The following is a 10,780-nucleotide window of genomic DNA, read 5'->3' as shown; positions in this document are numbered from 1 at the left end:
CCTCATTTATGTTCCAATTTTTTCATAGGGTCATTTAGTTTTTTTAGTTTTTTAAACTAATTAATCGTCATAACAAGAGCTTAGACAAATGGTTGGGATAAGTTACAGCAATTATTGAACATTTAAAATTAATTCTGTCAAACACAGTCATTAGCAATCCATGAGATTTTTCCTACTTTAACACTCATTTGTTTTCTCATAGGTTAGCCTGATTTTAAAGGCAAGTTTTGACGGTGCTTTCCTCTACATCCTTTATTACATCCACAAAGGGTTCGACTTACCCCGTTTGTTAAAGTGTTCAATGGATCCTTGCCCGAACATAGTGGACTGTTACGTATCCCGCCCCACAGAGAAGAAGATCTTCACTCTCTTCATGGTGGTGTCCTCTGCTGTCTGCATCTTGATGTGTATCTTTGAGATGTTTTACTTCATCTGCAAGAAAGTCAAGAAACGAATCATTGAGAAAATAGATGAAGAGACTCGTGAGTTGAAGTCATCGTCAACACCTCATTCAAGGCACAAGTCTAGATCATCTTCGAGAGTGGATCCAACAGTGTCTAACCAGAACCTGAATAACATCAAAACTGAGGAGACACCAACCACGAAATAAGAACCATGTTGTTCGGGCTACTCTGAAAAACTAATTGAATAACTCCAGGTGCCACTGGAAGCAAATGAATCCCTCCTACTGCTTGCAAAACTGTTGCTCATAGAAAACAAAAGAAGTAAGCAGTGATTTGTAAATATTACCATGTTAAACGAAATTCAGCATGCATCGACAGCAAAATTGTGGGTCAAAGAGGAAGCTATTTTTTGTGCATGTATGTTCTGTGTCTGTATGAGTGTGTCTCTGTATTCATGCTTTTATGTAGCCTGTGCATCACTAGCCAATAGTAAATTGTGACTGGCCAAGCACAGCACGTTCTTGAACACAGTAAGTGGAGATGAAGAGATTTGAAGGAAATCTCTTTTATTCTTGCACAAGAACCATTGTCAACCATAATGAAGTAAGACTACAGCTATTATAGTTTGTTTTAAATGATGAGGGGGTGGGGTTGTTGCAATATATAAAGTTGTTTCACTGTTAAATGTTTGTGTATGTGTCTTTTTTCATGCATTTCACAATTATCAAGCGGTTACCAGGTCAGTTGGGAAGACTACATGCTGTAAGTGAACCTTATATTCACTTTAGGATTACACGCTGAGTCACTCACAAATTGCTTCACAATCGGCTTCACACAAAGCTTTACTTTACAATAGAGATAGACATGTGACCCCGCCTTACTTGTTCTGGCGTCATCCGAGTTTCCACACTACCGTCCAATCAGAAGCAGAGGACACGGGTGCGGTTTTGATAGATAGGACAATGCACCAATGGTAAGCGGAAACCGGACGTCGCCGTATCTGCCCTTACGGATGCTTCGTTGTAGGAAGTAAAGGCTGTCAAATATGAGTTTCCACTACGGACAGGTATTGAATTCCCGTATTTTATATTTTGTTTTTGTCTTCATAATAACATACTAATGTTGTTTATTGAGTTTCTCTTTTATTGACCAATGTGACGTAACTAACAGCACCGCAAGTAGTTTCGGTTATTCATTTGTCTGCTGTGGTTAGCTAAGTGTTACACGGTAAACTGTTGCTATTCTTTAGCAACATTTCGGTAGGAAATAGCGGGTTACTCAGTGTTTATCTTTTAAATTTGGTCTTGTGGGTCAGCAAAACGTAACTACTCTAGTTTTCCTCGTTTGAATTGATAACAGTCATGGTGGGTTTCATCTGAAAGTAGAGGTAACTCATCGTTCTTGCTCAAACACATAATTATGGTGTAAGTAAATTTTAACCTTAATTACCTACCATATAAAAGAAGTTGAGCCGTTTTATGTCAACAAACGAATCATTGATCAGCACAGTGGGATACAATCTAGTTTATTTTGCTTGAATTATGGCATCGTTAAGCTTCTGTACGTCTTGTTTTTAGTTAATTCGTGAATCTTTTTTCTTGTATTAATTGATTACATCATCGAAAGGCTAGAATAAGACTTTGTTTCACATGTTTAATGATCTTTGCCTGAAAAGTATTTAAAACCACTAATACACTACCAAAATACAGCTGTATTTTTTGTTGTTTTGTTTTAGCCTTTCACATAAAATTACCCACCTCTGTGTCCTATAGGTAACTTCACATGAGCAGTCTCATAATTATAAACCAATTACATGTTTTGCTGGCAAAATCTTAATCTACATGCTGATTGTAGCTTTCAAATAAGTATGCAACATTTAACTTAATTAAACAAATAAAATATTTTCCTCATATTGTGCAGCTCTCATTGGTGCCAAATAAACTGCTGTCTGTGGCATGGCCATGGGAACTCTAGGGGTGTAGGCTCTATGAGTTCTGATTCCAGATCAAACCTTTATACTAAACCCACTTAAACATTGCTACAGACAACACAATCCTGCTTATGCCTTAACCTCCTAGGACATGCCTATTCAACTACGAAGTTAGTTGGGCCAGATTTTCAAACCGAGGAATTTATCTGGGCCAGATATTTTTTTTGAAGCCAGTAAGCAGCAGATCATGATCAATTTCAAACCCACACAACTGTACTGAAAAACAAGTATTTTTTTTTTTATTCCTTTTCCCCTATAAACCTGGTGGTGACCTCTCACAAATGCACACCAAAAGGTCCATTTAAAAAAAAGGGAGCTATAACTAAACTATTTTTTGCACATTTGAAATAATAATAACAAAAAACATTTTGATAATTCCCTTTCAAATTAAAATAAATATTTTGCTGACCACTCACTTTTCCTGCCATGGATGGAGCCCCATCGGTCACAAGTATACAGACACGCTTCATATCCAGACCATTTTCCTCAAAAAGAGCTTAAATCTTCTCAAACATCATTTCGCCAGCTGTGTGTCCCTCTAACGGTAGCAAACCGAGCAATTTCCCATCCAAAAAACGGACATATACACATAACTGTGCATTATCAGTTCTGTCTGTGATCTCCTGCTATAGACATTACATCAGTTTTCTTCAGGTCATCTAACAGCATTTCAAACTCGTCTGACGCCAGAACTTCAATTCTACGAATATTTGAACTGTCCTACAGGGGTACGTTTTTAATAGCAGATGTCACACTCACTTTTCACCGCATCCACCACGGCCAGCATGCAGTATTTCATTGTTTCAGAATCTGTGAAAGGCCTTTTCTTCTTCGCCAAGAAGCAAACACGAAGGGAAGATGCTGCAGGGGGGCTATACAATATTGAACAGCTAATTTTAGTATTGTGGCTAATGATTACATATTTTCCCCTGAAATGTTAAACAAGAGGAGTACAAAGTAGCAGGATCCAAGGCAACAGAAAATACATGACCTTAAAACTAAACTTAAGTACAGAATTTGAGAAGATAGTCGAATAGCCATACCTGAAGTATCTTGTGTCTCTGTTGTCCTCAGACTCTTTTACTGCAGAAGCAGTAAGCCTGTTTATTATAGGGTTTAGTGACCCTTGCTTTTTTGTCCCTCTGCAGGGCTATCCAGTTGGAGTCAACCCGCCACAGGGTGCGCCATACGGTGCAGGCAGAGGTTCCTATGGGCCTCCCCCATCAGCTCCTTACGGAAGTCCTGGAGGTCAACCAGGAGGCCCCTATGGTGGTTATGGAGTTCCAGGTCATGGAGGGCAATATGGGCCAGGGCCAGGTGGTGCCCCTGCTGGGCCTTATGGGGGTTATGGTGGACAACCGTATGGGGGACCTAATGCAAACTATGGTCCTGCAGGTAATCATGAGATGAGAGCATATCTTTGTAAGCATCTGTGGTAGCTCTGCCTGTAGGATTTAAGCAGGCATACACTGAACACAAGGAGACTGCAGATAGACTCTGATTCTGCTTCCACATTGCTTCCCCCCTCACTCTCCGCTGGGATGATGGATAGAAAATGACTTGCGTTCCCAGACAGTCTTGTAGAGACAGGGTTCAGTTTGTGCCCCTCAGCAGGATTACACGGCTGGAGTGATGACTCCGGTAATACTGAGTGAGGGCTAAACAGAGTAAGAGACAGATGGGCAAAGAGTGTGTTTGTGTGTGTGCGTGTGTGTGATTACACTGTTTCCAGTAGTGGCTAAGCCTAAGTCAGAACCTGATAGCCTATGTTACGATCAGTCCCCACAGGGACAAAATCCATCAAGGGTCTGCCCTCAAGTGTCACCTGTCCCTCTCTCCCCATTCATTTTTCTGACAATCAGTCCCCCCTCTACTGCTTCCTTCAACTCACACCATATTTTTCTAACACCTCCTTTTTCCAGATAATGGCCTCTTCTCGAGACGGCTTTTTATCAACCTTTGACCCTATCTGCACCTTCATTTTCACAGCCGCTATTTATGAAACCTGAACCTGTATAACTAAGGTTGGACATGTAGCCTTTAGAAGAATACAAACTGCCTTACTAACTGCAGGAAGATTATTTGGATCCCTTCTTTGTTTTTTCCATATTGTAAAACAAATATGTATTTGAAGGGGCCCCGTCTAACTGTCAGATGAAATGCAATTCCTGTTCTGTTGCTCACATTTGCATGCAGCTTGTGGAAGCAGAACATCAGGCAAAATGGCAATGAGACTTACATGAGCTGTGTACGAGACTGTGTTGCAGTATCATACGTATGCTGCATTCACAGATGTACAACAGCTGAAATACCAGGGTACATACTCAGTATCAGTTTAATTGACTCATTATAGTTGACTCTGGTTATCAATGCCAGATATATGTTGCATAGCTAATTTATACCTACTCATCTATCGGCCCCTATTATTGGTAATGACTACATTTATATAAAATATTTTTAAATTTTTATTTATTTTAAAATAAATATAAATTCTCAACACAAAGCCTGTTTGAACTGAAATGTTTTTGTTTGCTGCTTTTTAAAAGAATGAACAAGGTCAACTAAAATCAGTTGTGGTAGTACACTGCTCCACAGCCGTAGTGGCACAGACTGAAAGGTTCTGTCCTTCCTATTCTGTTCCTGTTCCTTCCTATTAATCAGCCATGTAAATCACCCTCACCTAGCTGAACATGGACGCTTTAAAAAAGCTAAAGCTATCCAAACTTTAGAGCCAACCACAAGCTAGCAGCCTCGGTATGAGCAAAAGATCGAATCAGTTATGAAGAAAATTATGGAGATGAGTGAAAAAGAGAAAAGGATTTATGTCCTGTTATCTAGTTAATTTATAAACATACTGGAAAATGATCCAAGTAACTGAACTTTATTTTGTTAAATAAATCTGTAGCACCAGTTTTTTTTTTTGTTGTTGTTATTGTTTTTTGGGGGGGGGTTTAGTAAAGAAAATGTATTAGGTAAAGGTGGGTGTACAGTACCTCATTTTTAGTTAATTATTTGCACCTCTTTCCAGTACCAGAGCACTTCATTTTCAACTGTTTAAGTCAGAGAAGATCTTGTAACTTACTGCAGTGTAGTTATTTATTTTATTATGAAAATAATATTTTGCAAAGGTTGAAAGAAAAAGTTGTTTTATTGATTGCATATGCTTTTAATTAAACTTCTGTGGGAAAAAAAATCCAAATCAAATTGCCAAATATTGGTATTACACTTTAAAACAACAACAACTGGAATCAGCCAAGAAAATTCAATTTGGTGAATCTCTTGTTCTTTGGTGAAAATACATGAATTACAGTTTCATACAATTTAACAGCTGACAGCTCAAAACATTAGTTTTTCTACTTCAGAAAGTACGTCCACTACCTCAGTGTTAATAAGGACACTACTGTTAGTTAATATTAACCAGATAACCGTTCAGGTTTCAGTACAGACTTGATCCCAAAAACCAGGTGACCAGCAAACCAAATTTCTGTTTGGCCGGGCGGACTCCAGTGGGCTCCCCTTCTAAGCTACCAAAAGCTTTTGTTGCTCGCTGTTGATACTGGCAGTGGAAGATGGATATTTATTTAAGGCACTCAGGAGTGAGCATGTGTGTCACATAGTTGAAGATGTGTACAGAGAATTTACTGAATAGTTCACATAGAAATCAGTCCACAGGCTATTAGAGCAAACAGAGAGTCACAAAAGGCCTCATATTTTAAAAATGTCACACTACTATCCATTCAGACATTAGTGATAAAAAGCTAGAGAAACAAATGTTGCACACTACATGTTTAATAAGTATAAATAATATCAGGCATAACAGTCATCACTAAGAGGTGTTATAGTTTGTATGCTCTCTTACCCACACAGCAAATAACATTTCAAAACTCAAAGTGCATATAGAATGTAATTAGCTGTAGGAGTTGTTTGGTGTGTCACTTGCATATGAAGTCGATTTTTTTCTAACTAGTCATTTTATACACTGCTCTTTTCTAAATTGGTGCTTCTAAACACCAAAAGACTGAGCCAAGCATAGATGTATTATTTTTTATGATCAATTTTCTTCTTGACAGACTCAGCACAGTTTCAACTGTCAGACAGCCGAAGAGCGTTTCTTCATCTCCTGATAAATAAATGATTATTTGGCATTGGAGTGCGGTAGTCGCTTCATTTCCAAGAATATTTCTTCTTCTTTCTTCTTTTCCTTTTTTTCCCCCACACTTGTTCACTACTCCTGAAAATCCTGAGAGGTTTAGTGAAATAATAACTGGTAGAAAATATGAGGAGGGGAAATAATAAAGAGAATAAATCATACTAGGTGGTTGAGACGGATTGGTGAAAAAGAGATGAACGGCAGTGGAAACAGCTTGGAAAACAAATTTGAAGCCATGGGAATCTTTAAAGTCAGTCAGAACGCATTTCTTTCCTTCTCTGTCTCATTACCGCACTTATTTTTTTTGTCTTTGTGTAGGTAACATCCCTCCTGGTGTTAACCCAGAGGCGTACCAGTGGTTCCAGAGTGTTGACACTGATCGCAGTGGCTTCATCAACCTAAAGGAGCTCAAGCAGGCACTTGTCAACTCTAACTGGTCTTCCTTTAATGACGAGACTTGCCTCATGATGATCAGTAAGTCATCCAGCAGCAGCTAAATAAAATGCTCAACAGGCCGTGAGGTAGTGCTGTGTTGATGAATTGGTTGTGAATGCTCTTATAGTGTTGCTGAAGGCAGAATGACACACTATTTAACAATGTAAAATACTCTCAGTGACCTGAATGGCTACAGCAGAAGGAGGCAAAAGTTTATTTAGACAAACAAATGCATAGAGAAGTAGTGGGGAAAAAGGAAGTAGGCTGGATTTATATAGGAGTACTCTACTCCCCACTCACTATACTTAGATTGTTGCCCTCTGGGACCCAGACCCAGATAAGTGGTAGAAAATAAATGGATGGATGGAAGTACCTCCCTAAATCTATCAAGCTTGTAAACAGAAATGTCTTGAGTTTCTAAAACAGGGAGAAATTTATGCCGCCAGGAGTCAGCCTAAATAATGACTGAGTCATGTTTGTCGCTGTTCCCATTGTTGTTGCACAACTATCCCTACATTCCAGTTGTGCTTACAGGCGGTGACTAATGTTTTCTATTACCATAATGAGAAGTGTGTGACTGCTTTGAAGTAGCACAAGGAGAAGATCCATGATGATGAAGGATGAGCTTAGTGGTTCTGCTTTACAAAAAAATAAAAAAGCCTCTTTGTCTTGCTTGGCTGAGCCCGTGTGTTTGTGTTTTCTGTTAGACATGTTTGACAAGACGCGGTCTGGTCGAATGGACCTGTTTGGCTTCTCAGCACTGTGGGACTTTATGCAGCGGTGGAGAGCGATGTTTCAGCAGTATGACAGAGATCGCTCAGGATGTATCAGTGGCATGGAACTACAACAAGGTATCAGTGTTTGCACATTTGACAACATGTTGAGAAAAGTCTATGACTTAAATCATTTCATCCAATCATATAAATGCAAATATGCACATATGTCACTTTCTCTTCTCAGCCCTCGCTCAGATGGGTTACAACCTCAGCCCCCAGTTTTCAGAGACGCTGGTCCAGCGCTTCACCATGCGAGGTGCCCGACCCGGCATACAGCTGGACCGCTTCATCCACGTGTGCACGCAACTTCAGAGCATGACTCAAGTGTTTCGGGAGAGAGACACGAGCATGACGGGCAACATCCGCCTCAGCTATGAGGACTTTCTGTCCAGTGCTGTCACCAGGCTCATGTGAGCCCCGTTCCACCGACTGCCCCTCTGCACAGCCTCACTCCATGTTCAGGTCACAGTCGCTCCCTTTTTCGCCATAAGTGCCCCCACATGCTGCTATGTATACATCATGCCAGTCCATGTTGTTGCGTGGCTTATTGCTGTAAATAGACAAAGCTCAGCAACATATACCTGAATAAAGTCCACTGGCTCTTTTAAATGGAGCTAAAGGTTTCACAGGTTAGCTTATAGGATGGCGCTTCATCATATTTATACTGTTAAAATGTTGAAATATTGGATGTTCATATTAAAAATGGCCAAAGCTTAAAAAAAAAAAAAAAAAAAATAGGGTAACATATATGCAAGGAGACTCTGAGCCAAAGCCTCTGGCTTCAAAATGCTCTATTAACTTCATTTCAATCATTTCTTTAACATTTACCTGTGTGATGTCAATCAAAGTGAACACCCCTAACTAATATGGTCATCTCATGCACACAGAATGGTCACACACTTTGCCAATCAGAAGGAAGGTAGGAGTGAAGGGAGGTGAAGCAGCTTGTTTCAGCCAACGTATGAAGCAAGTTTCATTATAAAATAAATAAAGATTGGGTTACTTTGGAGTGACTGTGCATGAATCACACTTTAAAACAGAATCCAAGAATTAAAAAGTAGTACTGCAATGAGGATAATATCGCCTCTTTAAATTTTACTGGGAAGTCAGCAGGATGCCAAAACAGTTTACCTTGGTTGCCTTGGTGACATGTGAAAAGTATTTACTTGTACTTTTCCCTGTGAATTTGCACACAAGCAGCATTAATGTGTTCTTGTGCCATAAAACTGTTCAAATGCCTTTTAAATTTATGCACATCAAGGGTATTTCCAGAAGGTACTTACTTTCAGTAAATGTACATGATATTGCATATTACTTCAATATAAAGTCTGTTAGGAAATCTGTATAAGAACTTCTACTGAAAGTAAAATAGTTCAAATCTGTCACTATTTTTAACATCTCGCAGTAAGATAAGATGGATAAAATTGTGCCTCACTGCATCCTTTGGTTTCTTCTTGTTTTTTTACTTCAGTACATTTATCTTTGATATATGAATAATACACTCCACTGAGGTATATATTCTTAGCTCATTAAACATGTCATGATGGTTTGTAATGCCAAAAGCAAATAAATTTTCATATGTATGAATGAGTTCGCCACCAGTTTTGAATGCATATTGCATGCATATTAATAGAATAATTAAGCACAGAGTGAATTCATTAATATTACAGTGAAATGCAGTCAATCAAGTACAAGTTGAGTTTGTAATATTTCTGTTAGTGAGCCCTGAATGTTTCGAGGTTGGATTTTCTTTAAAAGCACTTCTGATTAGCTGAAATTCAAACCCGACTCAGAGAAGTCTCTGTATTTCCTTTCCACATTTGGCACTTCTTTTTACTCACCATCTGTTCCTCTGACAGCCTGTGCCACGAGTCCCCCAGCTTCATCCCAAATCAGAGGCAATCTATCAAATTCTCTTGTGCATCTTTTTTGGTCACATTCTACACCCATCTCCTGCTTAGCAGTCTCCCTGCATGTTAATCCAGGGCTAAATGTAGCTGTCACTGATCCCTTAGGGCACTTTGTGTCATATGTGTCACATCCCTGCCACCACCCCCTGCATTTGTTGACATATGTTTAGCATCTGGACTGTTTTCAAAACACTGAGTTCGGCGGATTTGGAGCCGTGGCCAAAAATGCACCGTGCTTGAGGAGCTGTGCCACACGCTTTTTCAGGCTTCCCTGATTCAGCAGTGATTTAACCAAAGTCTTGTCTGTCAATTTTCGGGTAATGAGAAAAATTTCCCACCGCTGACCATGCCTGACATCTGTAATTAACTTGGGGAGAGCAGGTCTACAGGGCTTCAGTCAGCCACTCTGTCAGTCTCCCTTTGTGATTTGGATTGATAAGGTGGTTGTATTTTTACATTGAAATTTTGGCTAGTGCAACTCTAAATCTCATTTGCTAATAAACAGGAACTGATGAAATAATCCTGTCACTGCCAAGTTTGCTATTAAAGCAGAACTGGCACTAGTGATGTTGTTTTCCTTCAGGCGATGAGCACATTTCACTTTATTTGACAGGACTGATCAAATTCCAATTCTGGCAACTACAAGATGGACAGCACAGAGGGAGGAACTGCTTAAGAGAATAATTTTGAAGCATGAAGCGTAATCACCCACACAGTTCTAAGCAGTATTGCAAGTAATGATAACAAATTTTGATTTAGCTTTATAATCCCCTCTCTTTGCCTCTGCACAAACAGCCATGGAGTCAGAGATGGCCATTCCTTTATGACAGGCTGCATTCCAACTGCTATGGATCAGCTTTGTGCCCAGCATTGGTAAAGCTGGCCCAGGAGCTGAAATATCAGTATCATCAATCATATACCCTTTTACTACCCAGAAACAACAGTAGCATAGAGGAATATTTTTGCCTCGTGTAGCCAAGTCTGAACTGTATGGTTTCCTACTCTGTGACTAAAATATATTATTTTCTCTGCATTCCTCACAGGCAGCCAAAAAAACCCTAAACTTTAAATTGCGATTTTATGCAACGCACTAAGCTTTTGAAAGTGCTTTTAAA

General features: G+C 39.4%; 2 protein-coding genes across 2 annotated transcripts; both read left to right on the top strand.

Moving 5' to 3' along the window:
• Nucleotides 1–201: 201 nt before the first annotated feature.
• gjb9b (gap junction protein beta 9b) lies at nt 202–1,089 on the top strand (the record flags this gene model as incomplete). The annotated part of the gene is given in 1 exon segment (XM_014341452.2): nt 202–1,089. A coding segment is annotated over 1 exon segment (409 nt), but the record flags the coding sequence as incomplete, so codon positions are not given.
• A 263-nt stretch (nt 1,090–1,352) lies between these two features.
• pef1 (penta-EF-hand domain containing 1) lies at nt 1,353–9,194 on the top strand. The gene is made up of 5 exons (XM_005946576.3): nt 1,353–1,470; nt 3,543–3,789; nt 6,863–7,018; nt 7,687–7,830; nt 7,940–9,194. The coding sequence occupies exons 1-5, from the start codon at nt 1,450–1,452 to the stop codon at nt 8,167–8,169; spliced, it is 798 nt and encodes a 265-aa protein (XP_005946638.1). The 5' UTR covers nt 1,353–1,449; the 3' UTR covers nt 8,170–9,194.
• The last annotated feature ends 1,586 nt before the right edge of the window (nt 9,195–10,780 follow it).

Source organism: Haplochromis burtoni, unplaced genomic scaffold, assembly GCF_018398535.1.
Source record: "Haplochromis burtoni strain Fernald_Lab_line unplaced genomic scaffold, NCSU_Asbu1 Contig_476, whole genome shotgun sequence".
Lineage (NCBI taxonomy): Eukaryota > Metazoa > Chordata > Actinopteri > Cichliformes > Cichlidae > Haplochromis > Haplochromis burtoni.
The sequence above is the reverse complement of the archived record's forward strand: the minus strand, read 5'-3'. Positions and strand labels throughout refer to the sequence as shown.

Excerpts from the sequence above, each read along its gene's own strand:
- pef1 (XM_005946576.3), top strand. The coding sequence starts at position 1,450 with ATGAGTTTCCACTACGGACAG. Across the intron at positions 1,471-3,542 it reads TGAGTTTCCACTACGGACAG|GGCTATCCAGTTGGAGTCAA; the intron begins GTATTGAATTCC and ends GTCCCTCTGCAG. Across the intron at positions 3,790-6,862 it reads TGCAAACTATGGTCCTGCAG|GTAACATCCCTCCTGGTGTT; the intron begins GTAATCATGAGA and ends GTCTTTGTGTAG.